At 45.3% G+C, this 20,018-nt stretch overlaps 1 protein-coding gene across 8 annotated transcripts in view; it reads right to left on the bottom strand.

Annotated features, from left to right (window-relative positions):
- The window catches only part of LOC144121932 (uncharacterized), a 139,537-nt gene extending 123,050 nt beyond the window's left edge, over positions 1-16,487 (bottom strand). For 6 of the 8 annotated variants that reach the window (XM_077655377.1, XM_077655378.1, XM_077655379.1 and 3 more), the window contains exons 1-2: positions 16,226-16,434; positions 4,206-4,298 (exon numbers count right to left, since the gene is read on the bottom strand). In XM_077655377.1, the coding sequence (XP_077511503.1) occupies positions 4,206-4,298; positions 16,226-16,310 (178 nt within the window). In that variant the 5' untranslated portion in view covers positions 16,311-16,434. The other 2 variants (XM_077655383.1, XR_013312743.1) reach the window with 2 other exon arrangements.
- Between the last annotated feature and the right edge of the window lie 3,531 nt (positions 16,488-20,018).

The raw sequence follows: 20,018 nt of genomic DNA, 5'->3' as shown, positions 1-20,018 counted from the left end.
GCGTGTTAGGGTTCAATAACCGCGATCGTAGCAGCAAGAAACGCGGGGCAACGACAACACACGCCAAAACGAGACTTGCTGAAGATAGGGTTAACACGACGACTGAGCACCGACTGCAAAAGGCAACGAAGCACAAAGAAAGACACCGGGCGCTTCGGCCACTGCTAACCTTGCTTCCCTCGCCCTCTCTCGCACTGCTGATGACGATGACCGTACGGATGGCCTACGCTACATTCTTTTTTTCCAAGTTTACAGTAGCGCCGCTCTTGGCGGGCCGTGGAACTAGGTCGAATTAACAGATGGGCGGTAAAATTTGTCCGAATTAACGAGTTTTGCCCCATAGACTCCTATATATAATTGTAGGGACCATGCGTGCAGGTCGAATTATCCGATTGTCCGAATTAACGGGGGTCGAATTAACGAGCTTTCACTGTATAGCAAGACCTGAGGGATGCGCAATGTGATGTTTTTTCGATATCGAGCAAGCATACAACGTACCCCATGCCGGGCTATTACCTTTCTGTCGGACCTAGAGCTTCCGAAGCTACTGCTGGCCAATTCATTCGAAGCCTCTGTGAGGGCAACACGGTCACCGTGCACTTCAGATCCTCAATTGGTCTTAGGCCCCATCGCAGTGAAGAAAGAAAATCCTGCGCCAAGGGTGCCTATTGTCGCAACTGGTATACTGTATATATGTGGCGAGCATAGAGCAAGAGGTGCTTAGGTCGCACATTGGTGTCTGCCTCATGTGACAACCGCCAACTGCCGGATTTGGCCTTTGTGGACGATCTAGTACTACTTGTGTAATCTGCCCACGATTTGCAATGTCTGCAAAACATCTCCCAGAATGACATTACACACCTCAACTTGTGGCTCAATTCCAAGGAGATGGTGGACCTGGCATGGATGACAACTGCCAACTGCCGGGTTTAGCCTTCATGGACGATCTAGTACTACTTGTGAAATCCACCCAGGATTTGCAATGTATGCAAAACATCTGGGAACAAATGCGCTACAGGCGACACAAAAAAAAAAAAAGGACACATACACACGGCACAAGCGCAAACTAAAAACTGTTTATTCAATACGGAAGGTGCGTTTATATACGCAGCGTCAGTTTTTGAAAGAAGCAACCATCCCATCATCAAACACATGACCATCACCACGACACAGCATCTGCACTTATCATGTCTATCTCAGTTTTTGTAAGTGCAATAGAAGGAGTGCTTACACAAGTTCCATTTTCCGCCTTCTCGATTAAAAATGCTTCGACTATCTCTCTTTCAATCCTTTCTTTCTGTTTTCCTCCAATTGTGGTCCTGTGGAAAATTGGTGCGCACTTCTTCTTACACCTGCTGCAATGTTGTGCTAGATTTCCCGGGTGGTTAATTTTGTCACAGTCATTGTGATGCTCCAAAAGTCGCGTGTTGACACATCTTCCCGATTGTCCAATGTATTGTTTTCCGCATGATATTGGTATTCTATATATGATGTTCTTCTGGCATGGTACGAACCTTTCCCTGTGGCCAATGTCACATTCCTTGCGCTTGTCACTCTTTCCTTTTGCGTTCACCTTGTTGCACAGGCTTATCAGCTTTTTTGGTGCGCTGAATACAACTTTCACTTGGTGTTTGTTCGCCACCTTCTTCAATCCGTGCGATACCTTATGTATATACGGTATAACAACCATTCCTTCTCTATTACTCTGTTCTTTCGCCTTCTTTTTTTTCTTCCTCGTCAGGGATTTCAGCACTTTTTCGCCCACTGACGCGATCATGTTGTCAGGGAACCCACTATCGGTCAGCCGACTTATTTGCATGCTGATGCTCTCATTTTGTGCTCGCAGGACTTTGTCAGGCTCTGCATCATACACGATTGGGCAACACTCCTTTTGACAAGCTTCGACTGGCTGGAATCATATCGCATAATGCTTTTTTCACTTTTTGAATGATACCACCAGCAGGTATGGACAGGGGTTTCCTGTATTTGTAGATCAAGGAATCTTATCATCGCTTTTTCCGGGAGTTCATACGTGAAGTCAAGGCCATCAAATATGCGTTTAAAAAGCGTGACCATCGCCTCCGCGTCAACCGCGCCTGCTTTTTCCGCACTAAAACAGAGCAAGAAATCGTCTACACACCGAAAGCATGCCAACACGTTCCTGCCTTCGAGCTCTGGTTTGAGGGTGCGATCACCCTTTGCCATGTACAGGTTCGAAAGCACAGGGGCCAGACACGAACCAATGCATATGCCGCCTCTCTGTGCGTACACTTTTCCTTCATACTGCACGTACAGGGATCTTAAATATACCCAAAGTAGTTCAAGGAACCCACTGACGCTCGTCCCACATTCATTCTGAAACTTCGTCGCTCCGTAGCTGTCAATACTTTCCTCTACTGCAGAAATCGCACCGTCTTGAGGAATTGAATAAAACATGTCTTTAACGTCCACAGACAAGCAAGTCACCGGTGTCCCATTCTTCAAGAAGCAGATGACCTGCTTGCCCAATCGTGTATGATGCAGAGCCTGACGAAGTCCTGCGAGCACAAAATGACTGAGAGCATCAGCATGCAAATAAGTCGGCTGACCGATAGTGGGTTCCCTGACAACATGATCGCGTCAGTGGGCGAAGAAGTGCTGAAATCCCTGACGAGGAAGGAAAAAAAGTAGGCGAAAGAACAGAGTAATAGAGAAGGAATGGTTGTAATACCGTATATACATAAGGTATCGCACGGATTGAAGAAGGTGGCGAACAAACACCAAGTGAAAGTTGTATTCAGCGCACCAAAAAAGCTGATAAGCCTGTGCAACAAGGTGAACGCAAAAGGAAAGAGTGACAAGCGCAAGGAATGTGACATTGGCCACAGGGAAAGGTTCATACCATGCCAGAAGAACATCATATATAGAATACCAATATCATGCGGAAAACAATACATTGGACAATCGGGAAGATGTGTCAACACGCGACTTTTGGAGCATCACAATGACTGTGGCAAAATTAACCACCCGGGAAATCTAGCGCAACATTGCAGCAGGTGTAAGAAGAAGTGCGCACCAATTTTCCACAGGACCACAATTGGAGGAAAACAGAAAGAAAGGATTGAAAGAGAGATAGTCGAAGCATTTTTAATCGAGAAGGCGGAAAATGGAACTTGTGTAAGCACTCCTTCTATTGCACTTACAAAAACTGAGATAGACATGATAAGTGCAGATGCTGTGTCGTGGTGATGGTCATGTGTTTGATGATGGGATGGTTGCTTCTTTCAAAAACTGACGCTGCGTATATAAACGCACCTTCCGTATTGAATAAACAGTTGTTAGTTTGCGCTTGTGCCGTGTGTATGTGTCCTTTTTTTTTTGTGTCGCTTGTAGCGCATTTGTTCCCAGTATGATCAACCAACTAGCCCCTGTAATAGCTTTGCAAAACATCTGCCAGAATGAGATTATGAATTTGAACTTGTGGTTCTGTTCCAAAAAAATGGTGGTTGTCCGTTTTGCTGGAACAAACACGAAGGAGTTAGAACAGACATTGAGTAATGAAAGCTTCCCCCAGAGTTTATTGTTTCGATGTCTTGTAGTGGAGGTATGAACTCAAAACCTATCGGCTGCTCCACCAGGTGCTCCCAACCCATAGAAGACACCAGTTTTTGAACATATTCACTGTCTGAAAAGTTAGCATGGTTAGTCTTGCAGCCTGCAACAGATGCTACCAAACAGCACCTGCATCACTTGGCAGCACTGGGTCATGCACAGCTCAAGGGCCAACCTGCTGAGCTACTCTCTTGCGCAGAACTCTGAACCTTACAGAGCAGGTTTCGTCATAAAAGTTGCCAGCCTGTCTGCATGGCACCAAAGTAGCCAAATGGTGCCTCAGTTGCTTAGCAGCACCTAACTGATGTTTGATTAGAGTGCTAAGTTTGCAAGCACCCTGGCTTTTTCTACCCCCGATGGTGCACAGCTTTTGCAGCCAGTGACCTCTACGACAAAGCCAGACAAGATGGCTGTGAAGTGTGCTTTACCAGCCAGCTCACCACTGTTCTAGTGCTGGCTGGCCATGCACCTGTCACAAGCCCAGCTGCGCAGGTCACTAGCTTGCCCTTCATCATCCACACAAACGGCTGCAACAGAAGAAGGCTCACAAGTCAGTGGCTTGCTGACTGCTCCTGAAATAAAAGCAAATGACCCTAGAGAAGGAAAGTTCTCACAGATGATGGTCTTTCTGGCTGGCCCGGCCCATCCAGTCCAAGATGAGGGTTCCCAACTCTTCTGAATGGCGCTCCGATGAGTGGATTGCCTCTCTGCAAGAACAGCCAAGGTACAGGCCTCCTGGCAGAGTTTCCCCGCCAGTACCTAGTTTCCTCGCCGGTTCAGGCACACATCATTGTGGCTGAGGTAGGTGCTGCAGCAGTGAACCAAGCCACCAAGGAAGTGGAAGCCCTGCTCTTGGCACAGCTCCTGTAATGCAGTGTTTACTTCCTTGTACAGCTCGTTCATGCGCAGCAGCCGAGTGGTCTGACTTTCATCAGCCCTATATTCGTACTGTCCTAGTGGAAGAACAGTGCAAAGAGCTACCAGCGCCGAAGATTTGCTCTCGAAAATGCTGCAAGCTAACCGACAATACTTATCCATGTACATGCTGACATTCATAAGAGAGTTGTTCGTGCCAACATACACAACAGGGAAATCGATGTCGCTCAGCTGAGTAGCTGTTACTGAGAGCAATCATTCTATCCTTATTCTCCTGTGTGCACTGATGCCAAAAGCGAGGCCATGACGCAATGGAAAATACTGGTCAATGCATCTTATCATCGAGCCACCAAAACACTGCCATGTGCCATGCAACAGGTGAATAAAAGCACTTCTCTTCTAGAAATTCTAATCAAATTAACTGAACAGCAACAATGATTTGCATGAAAGCTCACTTTACGTAACAAAATAAACCAAAAAAAGTAGCACAACATGCAAACTAACCTATGCGTGCAATTCTGAACGATTAACACAAAAGAAGCAAAACTATCATCTCTCTTGTAAAAGCCACTGTAACAATTACAAATAACACTGATTAAACACCTAAACATTATCAACCTTAAAGCAAAGAGGTGAAGAACAAAGACAAAAATGCTCAGCAAAGCTCATTCATGTGTGCTAATAAATCAGCAAATTAACCTGTCATCATACCAAACTGTACTGTCAGAAAAAAGAATCACTACAAGGCAATGATAGTTCACAGAAAAAAAAAAGAGATGCTTTTAGCTCACATTCAGGTCATCACATGTGGCAGTCAAAAACACTCACATCAACGGTTTCAGTCACACCACAACAGCAGCACAGCTGACTAAAGTGCCACCAGTTGCAAATCATGGGAGCAGCACAAAAATCAGAGTGCACCACATTCACAGGAAACGCGCGATGCATGACGTCATGTCAAAACTGTCGCATGGCTATGATGTATTTTCATGTGTGTCAGCAGTGATCTCGGCACCACCCCTACAGCATTGCTGACATGCGTCACCAGCCAGCACTATTAATAAATGCGTACCACCCCTGTGGGGAGCAACGTGGCCCAGCAGAAAATTTCGACTCAATATGAGATATGCAATTTTGAGTTGATGAAGCTTCACTGTGCTATGCTCGTCGCTCATTTCGCTTGTAATATCTTCACGAATGCATGCAGGCAAAATGTAACAAAACGGGAAGGATTTATGAATGCCTGACATCATTTGCACCACTGAACGACAAACCTTGATGCAACGAAGTTTGCGATATACCAAAGTTTGTTCCGAAAAGTACTGCTTTGTGAAATTGATGTTAAACTGGGTAATCCAAATGCAAAAAAGATTAAACCATATGGTCAGCCAGCAGCGCTGGCTGTCAATGTAATTAGCAGTTGTCAATGTAATTAGAGTGCCAAAACATGAAAAATTTCAGCCAGTGCTTGCAATTCTGGGCAAGTCTTCGCGCGGTTATTTTTGCACTTGTACTCTTCGCATCACAATAAAAAGGCACCCTTTCTTTAGAATGCGTGGTTTGCAGATATCTGTTCATTGCAGTATCTCTGATGCAAGTTTATACAAGTTTGATGCAACAGTACTGAGTCCGAAAAATAAAAGAATAACATCATTACAATTTTTTTTTTCGTACTAAGAACTCCCATGACCAAGTTAGGGCTAGTTTCCTGCATTCTACACTTAGTAAGCTGCAAAATAAGCTATTGCTCCTTGTTCCCAGCAAAAACTTGCACTCGGTACTTTGTATTAGGATTTGTGCATAGTGTATATTACCCCTTACCACTATTATTTCTCACTATCGCTCCCCCTCTCTCTCTTCCCTCTCCCTGTCCTATTATTCCCGCTAGCCGCAGCTCAGGTGCTTCAGGTTTCAATGGGAGATGCCAGGCCAGCAACAGCTTTTCCTTCCATTGTTATTTTATTAATAAATAGCTACTAACAACACCAGTCTTTCGACGGAGGCGAAACGCAAAAGGAGCCCCTGTGCTGTGCGATGTCAGTGCATGTTAAAGATCCCCACGTGGTCTAAATTATGGAGTCCTCCACTATGGCACCTCTTTCTTCCTTTCTTCTTTCAGTCCATCTTTTATCCCTTCCCTCACAGCAGGGTTCAGGTGTCCGCAGATATGTGACAGATACCCCGAAAACCAATTTTCATTTTCGTTTTTCAACAACGACAACTTTGTATTACTTCACTTTTTCATGATTTGCCTTTTTTTTTACTGTTTTGTTTTTGCGCCTCGCCTCTCTAATGTACCATGTACCCTGCAAAGGCCCTTTGTTTTATGCTTGTCAGAAACACTGAGAAAAACTATGCACGCTACAAGAAAACTAAAAACTTGTTGAAAACAGCAGAAAAAAACTGTATAGGCACACAAAATTTCATTGTTGTGGGTAGATTATTTCAAAAATATTTTTTTCGAGTAGCATTTCCCATTAATTCAAACAGCTACACCGCTTATTCATCTTTCACTCGACCCTATCAAGAGATATCTGATGCCTTTACCAGCACTAGCTCAACATTGGTATTCATATAGCCCTAATCAGATAAAGTACAAAAACTGGGCATCAGAGCTCAAGAAAAGAAGCACTGGAAGCTAACAAACATTTCAGATGACCAATGCACCAATAATGTTTGTAAGGCTCGACTGGAAAAAGCAGTGTTTGCACATATTGGCCTCGCTCAATTCATGGTTTAATGTAGGATGTTTTATTCTGTCATTCAGCAGTCGCCGAACACCTTGTTTTGTTTGCCTTCAGCAGAAATCAAGCCAAAACTGCCACTCTGTTTGCGAGCGAGCAGCCACATTCACCGTGAATTCGCCTAGGCTCCTTCAGAATGCAAACCTACAAACCCCAATTTAAATTGACACACAATAAAAAAAAATTCACTTAGCGGTGAAGACCTAAATCGCAACCTATCAGTGATATGTAGAGTGCAAGATGCTCCAGTCCGACACAAGTTCAAGCTGTCGTGTGCAAGAGGCTACTGAAGAACATGGTGCTGCTCTCAACTATCTCCTCGTACTGTAATGAAAGCACGCACTCATTAAAGCACTTTCCATTTCAGTGGTGCAAACTATAGGCGCACAGGACAAGTAGACTCTGGATATGTCGCTACAAAACTGACTGCCCAAATGCACTTGTCAGAATGTCCAATAACACAAAGGCCAACTTTGGCACAAAACCTTCACAATGCACAGTGGTTTTCTGCAGCTGAAAAATTAGTTAAGAAAAAGAACAGCAGGCACGAAAGTGACGCGACACTTTGTCAACTCAGCCTGTGCTCGTGTACAGCCAAAGGCTACCTTCAAAAAGCCTCTCCACCTCTCAGACCGGCACTGCCTGTGACAACTGCAACCTTTGTATTCCCCCAATGGCCACGTTAGGTACTACAAAACTCTCTCCGTGAAAGAGAAACTCACTGCTGTAGAAAAAGCCAAGTTTGGAGTGAACACCTCCACAGGAGCGAAATTACGGGATTACAAAAAACTGGGGAAAGGACCCTGAAGCTCCGCCTTAAGGGCACAGGATAAGGCAAAATTAGAAAAAAATCGTTTTTTTTTCTTTTGGAATTTTAGAAGTTCAATTCTTTCTACACATGTTCCATGGTCGCACTTTCCTCAGAAAGCCATATTTACGGCTGAAAAACGCTTTTTCCGAAACCAAGTAGTGAGCGGCCACGCCCCCTTTCAGGATTAACGTCAATTTTTTCAACCAAAAAGTCCACCACCTGATTTCAAAACTTGTCTAAAATCAGCTACATATAAAAAATTGTCTGGCAACTATTGTACAGCTCCTCTTTTTTAGCCAAGACAATCCTGAGACGCTTTGCACGTTTTTTCCACGTTTCTGCAACCTTCATGCAGCTGCGTCCGAGTGCTATCCCTTTCGATCAGTATTGTAAATTGTGCCGGTGTTGGTTGCTGCTGATAAGTTGAGATGCCCAGGGCAAAGAAGGCCTTCGTCAGGCGTGAATTTCACGGCAACCGCTACGCTCATCGTGAAAAAGCAAAAGGATGTCCACGACCGAATGAGATCCCGAACGCCGAACGCGCCAGCTCCTCGACATCGAAGCTTTCAAGATTTTCTCTGTGCTTCCAGGAAGAGGATGTGCTACAGAGCAGCAGCCAATATGCCTTAATGGACATGGACGGCATCTGTGCCGCAATTACACAGATTTGTGTGTGCAGAGAGTGCGGTGGAAGTGTTGAGCTCATCGAAATTGTGACAAAACGGGTAGGTGTTGCAAGCGTTTACAGTTTGAACTGTGAAGTGTGTAGTGCCGCACAACGATTTGAGACGTCGAAGAAAACTACTTCTGGCCTCTATGAAGCCAACCTCAGGTTAGTGTATGCCTTGAGTTCCATTGGTAAGGGAATGGCGGCAGGTAATATACTCTGTGCTATGCTAAACCTTCCTAAGCCGCCGACAAAGTTTGCGAAATACAATCAAGAGCTTCTAGGTCACATCGAAGCTGCTGCTCAGGAGTCGATGAAAAGGGCAGCTGACGAAGCTGTGCAGCTGAATGAGGGGGATAAAGACATCGCAGTTGCTCTTGATGGAAGCTGGCAGAAGCGAGGCCATACTTCCAATAACGGCATAGTCTCTGCGACCAGTGTAGACTCTGGGAAAGTGCTGGATGTGGAGGTTTTGTCTAAACGTTGTCCAAAGTGCAGCATCAAGGGTACAAACAGTGACCCCTTCATAGAGAGGTGTGCCAAAGCAACTACCAAGGCACCAGCGGTGGAATGGAAGTCGCAGGAGCACTGAAAATTTTCGGCAGGAGTGAGGAGCTTCACGGCGTTCGATACGTCAAATACCTTGGGGATGGTGACAGCAAGGCTTTTATGGCTGTGAAGGCACAAATGCCATATATGATTCCGTTGAAATATCCAAGGTTGAGTGCATAGGGCACGTGCAAAAAAGGATGGGCACAAGGTAACGAAGGCTAAAAAAAGGAAACAAAGCAGGAAAACTCTCTGATGGAAAGAGCCTCTCGGGCCGAGGCCGACTGACTGATGCAGTAATAGACAAGCTCCAGACGTACTATGGTTTGGCCATCAGAAGAAATGTAGGGAAACCTGGATGAAATGCGAAAGGCCGTTTGGGCAACCTTCTTCCACTTATCGGCCACAGACGATGACCCATGCCATGGACTTTGCCCAAAGGGACCTGATACGTGGTGTGCCTTCAACAGAAGTCAATCAGAGGGCAAGCCATTTTTCCACAAGGAGAGTTTGCCTGCATCTGTCTTGGAGGCTATCAAACCCATTTATAGGGAGCTATCGAAGGCTGAGCTCCTAGAGAAGTGCCTGCATGGGCGAACTCAAAATGCAAATGAGTCGTTCAACCATGTTGTTTGGGAACGCGCGCCAAAGAATGTGTTTGTTAGGCTTTGGACCCTACGGATGGCAACACTGGATGCTGTTCTTTCATTTAATGATGGTAGCATCGCACGGGCCAACGTTTTGAAGGCGTGTGGATTGAACCCAGGGAGCAACACCATCAAGTGGCTGAGGGAAGCTGACCATAAGCGCATGTACTTTGCGGACCGAGCAACACGACAGCTTACAAAAAAGGCCCAACAGTCAAAACGACAAGCCGAAAAGCGAAAAAATGACGGCGACAGTGACTACGAAGCAGGGGGCTATTAAACCAATTACTATGGAGGCGTTTCTGCGAATAAAAAATGGTTTTTCACATCTTTTTTCTCTTTACGCTCTATTATCTCAAAACAGTGTTTTTTCTTGCAAAGGTACCATTATTTCCAATGCCTTTCAAGACAGACGGCTGATTTTTTTTTTGCAATCATCTACATAAGTGTTGCCAACTACTGAACTAGAATTAAGCAATTTCACTGAGCAGTTATTCTGTTATGAATTTTGAAATGCGCAAAGAAAGGCCAGATTTGTGTACTACCGGAAAAAATTTTATTAAAAATCGAATTTTCAACATATTTCAAATATTCTAGTTCAGTAAAAAGAGCACAAAATTTGGCAAACAATGATATATGTATTATTAGGCTACTGTTATTAGTTAGTGAGAAACATGTACCTCAACATGGCCTAAAATGCATGGGAAGTATAGGGCTTACCCTGTGCCCTTAAGGGTGCAACGTGATAGTGTTATTGGGTTAATGCCCATACATGCGGAATTGGCCATTCTATGCTTTGTATGCCTAGATCGCTGGTAGTCATCATGCCACTTCTGGTGCAGTGGTGCTGCGGTTAGGCGATGCACCACTGACCCAGCAGGTAGTTGTTTTAAACACAACCACCAATGGGGCTTGTGAGGCCTTCCTGAGAAACCTCTCGTGACCAGTCATTAACTTAAAGGAGCTCTGAAACGACTTCAGAGGAGAGCACATTAACTCACTTAATCACTGCACTGTGTTGCCATGAAAACCAGAGCCAAATAATACCCTTCTACACGCAGCAGACGACCCACAATCACGCGTCAAAGTTGGCGAGCCCTTCCCGGCGACATTTTCATGCTCGAACCCTCCTCCGTCCACCACATCTGCGTAGACAAGGTGAAAGGTGGCCATTGTTAGATTCTTTCAGACGTCAGGCAGCTACCATGGCTGTGGCCAATAAGCCGCTTAGCTCCGGCAGGTCGGGAAGCTCCGCCCCCAGAGTGGGGGTCGGCAAAGGAGCGCCTACCTTCCAGTGTGCAAAAAGTGACGATAGGAGAGGGAAAGGTGCGAAGACGCTGAAATTCAAATTTTAACTAAAGATTTTTTCACTCGTGCTGACAACGCCGGGTTTTCCACAGAATAGGTCCTTAACACCATCACTGGCACTCACAACCATTTTGAAAGCGAAGGACAAGTTTCAAAGTGACATAACCAGCTTGCATAGGGCCAAAAGAGGATGGGATGCGATGCACCCAGAGTTGGAAAAGGTGGTTGGCCTGTGCCTCAAGGATGCATGCAGACCAGTCAGCAAAGCAATCCCTTGGGAAAAGGGCAACGAAGTGGCACTGCAGTTCAGCATTCAAGTGTTCAAGTGCAGTGATGACCGGATCACACGCTTCAAGAAGTAACGTGGCCTGGAATGTGAAGCGGTGAGCGGTGAAGCACAAGCAGTGGATAAAGCCATTTTTACTGACTGGCAGCAAATGAGACTGTAATGACTGCTGCAGGAATAAGCACCAGTTGACGCCTAAAGTTAGATGGGGCTATTTTTCAACTGCCTGCATGAAAGGGCCTCGTGTTGCAGAAGAAAGTACTCCACTGATAGCAAGCTGAGCAAAGAAAGGTGGACAATAACCATTTGTGCACGTACAAGTGGAAGCCAGAAGCCTAAACTTTTTCTAGTTCGGAAGCTGAGCACCTAAGAAATTTTAAGGGCTGAAGCTAGTCTTAGAAAAAAAAAACTTTAGCACACAGTTACAATTATAAAATTATCAGGGAACACGTTTCTGCGTGCAGATTGCAAACATGCTATTTAATTTCATGCAGAATTAGTGCTTGCATACTTAGGTAATATATGTTTCACAAGGTTTTGGACAGAAATTGTAAGAAATTTTGCAGTACAAACCTGCTAATATGCATGCCACTAATTTGTCTTCACATCAAAGAATGTAATAAGGCCAAAATTATCACCTCGTCTTTCATAGAACTTGAGTTATAGGGTCTTGAAGTGCGCCACTGTGAACATTGAGAATGTCTACTAAGCTTTAATAGAACAAAATGAAGACCTTCACACCTCACACATTTTACAGCGTTTCATTGAGACGATGCGTCGCATTCCCACTCAGTTCACAAGCGGCTCTCTCTTGCTCGGTGCATAACTGACTAGCTTCCGCTCCGTCGCTGCTCCAATATATGATGTGCAGTGCTGGTTGCCTTAGCTAAATATTTGCAGCTTAGAGCTTCCGTTGCTCAACCAATATAGCATTCCAACTTTTTTCTTTTGTTCCTTTTAGTGCGCTAGCACTAAGACCCCCATTCACCGATTTCGCCACTTTCTGTCTGGCGGCGTGGGCGTCTTATTTTGCCAGTCTATCTGCCAGTGTCCAGGTGGACCCCCTAGGCGGCAGGTGGGCCACCTACACCATATGAACTCGTGACGTCACCACAACCTGTACACCGGATTGTCAGCAAACTGCCCACCATGGCACGTGGCAGTTCAATTATTGCTCGGTGACGAGAGGCTGCTCGGGAAGAGCAACATGGGTTTCACAAGCCCCACCGGTGGCAAAATCTGCCATTGCAGGGCAGTGGAGAATCGCTTAAATGCTGCACCACTGCGGCTGTAGTGGTATGAGGACTCCGAGCGGTCTATGAATATAAAGTAGAGACTAACCAATTTCCTCACATATGCGCATTCACGCTATCGTATCACCCCCTTAAGGTGAAGCTTAAGTATCCGCTCCAGTTTTAGTGCACTAGCACTAAAACTCCCCACAAACCGATTTTGTCAATTTTTGGCTGAAGCCTGCTTGACACTGAAAACTGAGCATCGAACCGAAACCAAAGTGAAAATTGAAGTGCTACCACATGTAATTCACATTTGGTTTAACCACGCTAAACCGGCCATCATTTTCTTCCGGTTCCTGAAGTTGGGACTGCCCTGCCAGACCTCATCAACCAACGCACCAGTAAATGTGGCATAGTATGCTTTCGTCTGCATAACATTCAATCATAAAGCAAGGGGCAACTTTTCACTTCCATTTTCCGTGAAAAAAAAAAAAAACTTCTGTTCAAAAATTCAAAAAATTTGCTTAATTCATATATTTAGTGCCTTAAAGACATTAACATATTTGCAAATAAACAAAACTGCAGTTGAAAACGGACTTGTGATAGGTAAAGCCTCACCATAGCGTTTCTGATGCCTAGGTTCAGTACTGAAAACCTCTCACCCCCCTGCACTTCCTTCTCTCCAAAGCCTCTCTCACAGTATACGCTTTCCGGTCTAGAACGGAAGAGCTGCCATTTTGCATTTTTGAAATGAGTCAACACCACTGCCCATGCCATCGGCCATCCCACTACGCATAGTAGCTCCCCGCTTTGCCCGGAAGAAAGCTAGAACCAAACCTTTTACAGGCCGATATACACCGTCGCAGCAGGATAAAAAAAATTTAGCTCGACTGCTGAAGTATCTTACGTGGAGGCAAGCCAAGGGACAGATGCACGAATACACTCAAAAACAAAATGGACATCGACTTCTGGCAAAAGCCAGGAAACGGAACCGGGAAAGCCAATAGCAGAAGCGGGAAAAAGTGGCGGTATACTTCAAATATTGGTGGTGCAGAAAAAAGCGAAGAGCGTGGGAGAATCATGGAGGGGCTTTCACCATCATCATCATCAGCCTGACTGCACCCACTGCAGGAAAAAATGTCTCTCCAATTAACCCTATCCTTTGCCAGCTGCGCCCACCCTACGCCTGCAAACTTCTTAATCTCGTCCTCTCACTTAAACTTCTGCTGCCCCTTGCTACGCTTGCCTTCTCTTGGAAACCACTCCGTTACCCTTAAGGACCAGCGGTTATCTTACCTTCACATTACATGCCCTCCACAAGACCATTTCCTCCTCTTGATTTCGACTAGGATGCCATTAACTCGCATTTGTTCCCTCACCCACTCTGCCTCCTTCAGGTATCTTAACGTTACACCTATCATTTTTCTTTCCATGGCTCGGTGTGCTGCCCTTAACTTAAGCTAAACCCTTTTCGTTAATCTCCACGTTCCTGCCCCGTAGACAAGTACCAGCAAGATACAGCTGTTGTACACTTTTCTCTTAAAGATATTGGTAACCTATTCATGATCTGACAGAACCTGCAATACGCATTCCACGCCATTTTTATCCTTCTAATTATATTCCTCTCATGATCCGGATCAGCTGTCACAACCTGCCCTAACTTCCAGCACCTCGCTGCAAATTGTGAACTGCTATTCCTTAGCTACACTGTTGAACATTAGTTTGGTTTTCTGCATATTAATTTTTAGACCCACCATTCAGCTCTACCTTTCTAACTCATTGATCATGATTTTCAGTTCACCTCCTGAGTCACTCAGCAAGGCAATGTCATCAGCGAATAGCAGATTATTTAGGTATTCGCCATTAACTCTTATCCCCAGCTTTTCCCAATTCAGGCCTCGAGAATACTTTCTGTAAACAGGCGGTGAATAGCATTGACGAGATCGTGTCTCCCTGCCAGGCACCCTTCCTTAGGAGGGGCTTTAGTGATATGCAAGAGGCCAGGGAACAGCGTGGCGGGTATGTGGTCTAGTCCCCCATGGTGGAGTAGATTTGAAATAAAGCAGCAAATACTCATTAGCATTCAGCAAAGTGCAGCGATACATTCACCAAAGTGCAGCGATACAGCTACTAAGGAAAGCTATAAAGGTTTCAAAGAAACTTTGTAGTTGAGAAAAATTTGTCCTGGCCTGGGGTTTGAACCCAGGATTACTGCCTCACCAAAGCAGTCGCTCTACCAAGTGAGTTAACTGGGACTGCTAGCATATGATAGGGCGAGAGCAAAATGATCAACTGAAAGTGGGAGTGGTGTCAGTCCAATGTTGAAGGGCATCCCTCACGGTGATTTGTTATATAGAAGTAATTACTCTTTAGGGATGCCTTCAGCGCAGGTTTTGGAGGCTTGCAAGTGCATTTTTCACTTTCATAAAAGCACAAAAGTGATTGGTGCTTTGAACCAAGTCATTCAGCTCGAAATGTGGGCTTGAATTGAACAAGCTGTTTTAGACCGAAATGAGCTAAATCACAACACATCGGTTTTACAAGTGTTCCTCTGATACGCGTCAAAACTTTTTCTCTTATAACTGCGCGAAAAGCATGTATTCTTGCTTAATACAGCGAAACAAGCTGTTTTAGACCGAAACGAGTTAAATCACAACACATCGGTATTACAAGTGTTCCACGTGATACTCGTCCAAGAAATATTTCAGCACTGCGTATAGCATATGTGGTTGGTGGTAAGCACAAAGCGTAGCTGCCATTGATTTCTAAACTACGCATTGAACAATGATTATTAGTCTGTGCCACCGAACGAAATGGCGTGATCTTACTTTGAGGATAATAGAAGCGCTACCATTGTCTCTGCCAAGCAGATGTGTGCTCGCCGTCGGTTGACACATTTGCTACGCAGCCCATTACTAGCCAGCGCTGCACCTAATCACTTAATGCCCGATATTTCGTTAGAGTGTTTCACCTGACCGCCATTTAACGATTCGGCTGGAAATCTACAACGGTGTATGAAAGACGCAAGCGGCTCAGGTTGAAAAATCAATTTGCCTGTAAACTAGGTGTGGTGGATGCAGCTACATACTCATGCATTTGTTTTCGCGTGTTTTATGGAATCTTTCTCCGCTACTGCCATGCACTGGAAAAACGAGTTAAGAAACCGAACACAAAAGCATGCCACAACTTGAACAATAGCCGCCTGCGGCTGTTTTCATCCAACATGTTTACGGTCATTTTCGAGCAGATTTAAGCACGCTGTTATCATTATAAGAGCCATCACTATATATAATATTAAGTCACTAATCCATTACTTCCAGCGACAACGCATAACAAAACGTAAAAGCATCAAGCAGCTGAAGGGAAACTTGCCATGAAAGTCCCGCTGTTTTAAAAGTAGTGTGCGGATCATCATGAATATAATAAAGCAGCGAACAGCACGGGTGAATCACTTATCGGCCTATGGTAGCCTTAACCAGACATTGTGCGTAGCTGTCAGCGAGATACTCACCACAGCGCAGCAAATACGCCGACGCCGTTGTGGACACGGGTGCCGGGCTACACAATGCGCCACAGTCGCGTGTGCAGCGCGACATGACTTTCCACTACTATACAGCCAGCTTGGGAGCGTTGGAAAAGAAGGCTGCTATTAAGCAGAACAAAAATGCATAGCGATACACTCGTACAACTCTGCTATAATATTTTTGAAATGCCCGATCTGCGGACGCACCCCATACCTGCCATGTGGATCCAGCGTTCAAGTGACGACATTGGACAAATGAGTGAAAAATAAAGCCACAAGCATGCTCATCCGCGTGCTGCGTAGCGCCCTCTAGAGCTCCTTCGACTTGAAAGCTTTCTGGACACTACTCTCGATGAGGCTGTTTGTTTCGAGTGCATGCCTAAAATAGGCGGCTAGATACCTTACATGAAATGTGATACGAGACGCGTAGCCTTTTTCGTTCGGCTTGAGCAAACGCGCATATCGGAAGCCATCCCTTTTGTTTCATATGTATTTCTTAATACTTGGTAAAGAGTACCTTATGAATCATTGATGAAATGTGCATGAAACCTTGCAGTCTGCATTCCATTCCATTCCAAAAACCTTTATTTCCACCAGAGAAGAGGCTCCCCTACTCCCCATCTCTGGCACGCAGGCCTAGGGGTGGGGGCCGGGAGCCTCGCATCTAAAGGCAGGCATAGAGTTCTTGGTCTCTTGCGGCCTCCAGTGCCAGGTGAATGACTTTTTTCTGCACGGCGGGGTCCGCGCTTTGCAGAAGGGTTTCCCAGGCTTCCTTGCTATTTATTCCTTCTTTAATCCCTGGGGAGTGTGTACATTCCCAAATGATGTCTGCAAGCTGTAAACGGGAGCTAAACATAAATCCCGGAAAACTGCGTTCCTGGCCGCATCTGCGCACATTGTTGTCATTACCCCCTTGAAGGCAGCGCGCCAGCTTTGAATCTCTTAATTTTCTTTTAACGGTCCGGTGTCGGTGCAAATAAGTCCTGTCGGTGTAAATAAAGCCTTCTCTCTCTCACTCTCTCCCAGCTCACCAGCCACAAAAAGTTTTCGAGTCGCATGGTGATGCAGTTGCGCCAGCTTTCCCGCACCACACTTATTGCTCCCGAACACTCAAATTTCCCCTATTTGTAAAATACTGAGCATGCAGATGCGGGTTAGAAATATTTGTCCTTGGTACTAATGGCGCCGCAGAATTTTTTTTTTTTTCTAGAACAGCTCGAGACAAATGAACGGTGGTGGGAGTCTGGCATTATAGAAAAAAAAAGCAAGACTGAGCTTTCCCCCCAAAACCAATTATATATATTATATGAAATAAAAGTTCAGCTTAGGTTAAGGACCACGCAGCGAGCCATGGAAAGAAAAATGATAGGTGTAACGTTAAGAGATCGGAAGCGGGCAGAGTGGGTGAGGGAACAAACACGGGTTAATGACATCCTAGTCGAAATCAAGAGAAAGAAATGGGCTTGGGCAGGGCATGTAATGCGAAGGCAAGATAACCGCTGGTCCTTAAGGGTAACGGAGTGGGTTCCAAGAGAAAGTAAGCGTAGCTGGGGGCGGCAGAAGGTTAGGTGGGCGGATGAGATTAAGAAGTTTGCAGGCAAAGGGTGGATGCAGCTGGCAAAGGATAGGGTTAATTGGAGAGACATGGGAGAGGCCTTTGCCCTGCAGTGGGTGTAGTAAGGCTGATGATGATGATGAAATAAAAGAAGCACTATGGCTGCGTTCCAATACTCTAGACGTCTAACAAGACGTCTAGTGTGACGTCTAGGAAGCAGTCTACATGTCCATGTATTGGAACTTGTCTACTGCTCACGCCGCCTCGCGGCATAATAATGTAACTAAAGCTTATGAACAGTTGTACTACTATTTTTCACAAACTGAGCAATAACGATAATTAAAAACGTGTTTTCAACAAGTTTACACATTTCTTCTGCAATACCTTCGCGCGTAAACCGGACTGGTGGATGTGCCTATCGGTCAGTCTACTTGTAGCAGACGGGGCCGCTCTCCGAAGACGACGCTAAAGAGATATGCGATTATTCTTTTATTATTGATGCTCAACTGTACATGCTCCTCGAACGTGCTCGTCCAGACGGTCCTGTAAACATAAGAAAGAATACGAAAGACTGTAATCAATATGCGCGAAATGCGATACGGCTAATATACACTGCAACAGGAAAACACATACGAGACATTAAACCTGCTGTCTGCCGTACGTGGCACTCGGAGACAGCGAGAGACCTAAATACAGCAGCGATCTTTAATCCTGCAAAGACTAAAATCAATTCGCAACATGCCGGTGTATTTGTTCTGAGAGTGTAAAGATAAAAAAGAATGCACGCGAAAGAGTTGATGCAACTAATACAGCAACAGGAGAACACATTTGTTAACTGTCACGCCAGCCGTCTTAACGCCCGTCGAGGAAACCAACGACAGCGACGAGTATTCTCTAAAATCAAGGTGCTAATTAAGATCCGGCATCGTCAGATGCGTCAGATGCCGGATCACGTAAACAGGCCTACAGCGTCCGCTGCTGTAGCAAAACTCACGATTTTCTCCTGCGTGATTCACTGCTAGGAATCGCACGTCTACAAAGATTAATTAGCCACTAGTTTGCGTACCAAATAACATAATGTAATGACTCACGTTTTTCCTTTCCTATACTCCGTGTACAGTCCGACGCCCGCAAGAGCCCGACTCGCTCATCCGCGTACATCAGCTCCGCCATCTTTAGACAGCAAGTTAGCCTGCATCGATGTGGACTTCGGCGAAGCAGTCTTATGAGACTGCTTCGCCGAGAAATGGAACGCGTCCCAAGATGGCGGCTGTCCGGCTACAAGCGTTTCGGTGCAGGTGGGCTGGAAACGCTGATTGGTCAAACAAAATGTGACGTCACGCCTAAAACGTCACGTGACGTCATGGTCACGTGACTTTTAATGACGTCGTGTCCGGTTGAGAAGAGACATATTTTCCCTAGGTTTTTCTCGGAATTCCCCACGTTTTTGACAGCGCGCGCGGGTTCAAAAAGCGCACCTGATGCGCCGCGCTTTCACACACTGCATGCGCGTTTCTATATTTTTATTATATATGATATCCTTGAACTGCTGGTGTATTATTTTAGTGCGCTCGAACGGCGCGCTTCGTTGTGCATTTATTATAATCGCCACTGCCTGGCGGACCCGATACAGCTTTTGCAGACCTGAGAGGTTAAACACGTACTATCCATGCAGAGCCACGCAAATGCGCCCACAGGTGACCACGCCCGTCTATCAGCGCTCCGTCGAGTGCCTGCATTTACAATCGAGTGCTGTAGGACTATGAACCTGACCTAGAGCATACATATTATAATTTTTCCTTGTATTCTACATTCTCTACATGCAGGAGACTACACTCATAGCTTTCGTTAGTGCAGAAATTTCGTACAACCGTGTCAAAATTTGGCGGTCCGGTTTTTTTCTGCACGACGTTTTGGAGGAGAAAAGCATTGGGTCTTTGAAGGACGACAGTCTATATAAACTCTTATTCACTGTGTCGTCGTACCTATCGTAATTAATGACGACATATAAAGGCTTTTGATACAACTCTCGTGATTTAAAACAAAACTGTTCGTTAGCACTAACCCGCGAAAAAATATTGCGCGCAATCATTCGCCACAGCCCGTTGCTGCGTAATTTTTGTTTTGTGCGGATTTTCTTTTATAATATGACAGCTGCACGCGATAGCTTATATATATAGTTGCGCAGCCGACCACTGCAGGTACCAGTAAACACGTACCCCGTTT

The sequence above is a fragment of the Amblyomma americanum genome, chromosome 2, assembly GCF_052857255.1.
Source record: "Amblyomma americanum isolate KBUSLIRL-KWMA chromosome 2, ASM5285725v1, whole genome shotgun sequence".
Taxonomy (NCBI): domain Eukaryota; kingdom Metazoa; phylum Arthropoda; class Arachnida; order Ixodida; family Ixodidae; genus Amblyomma; species Amblyomma americanum.
Note: the sequence above shows the minus strand (reverse complement) of the source record. Positions and strands in the feature narration are given on the sequence as shown.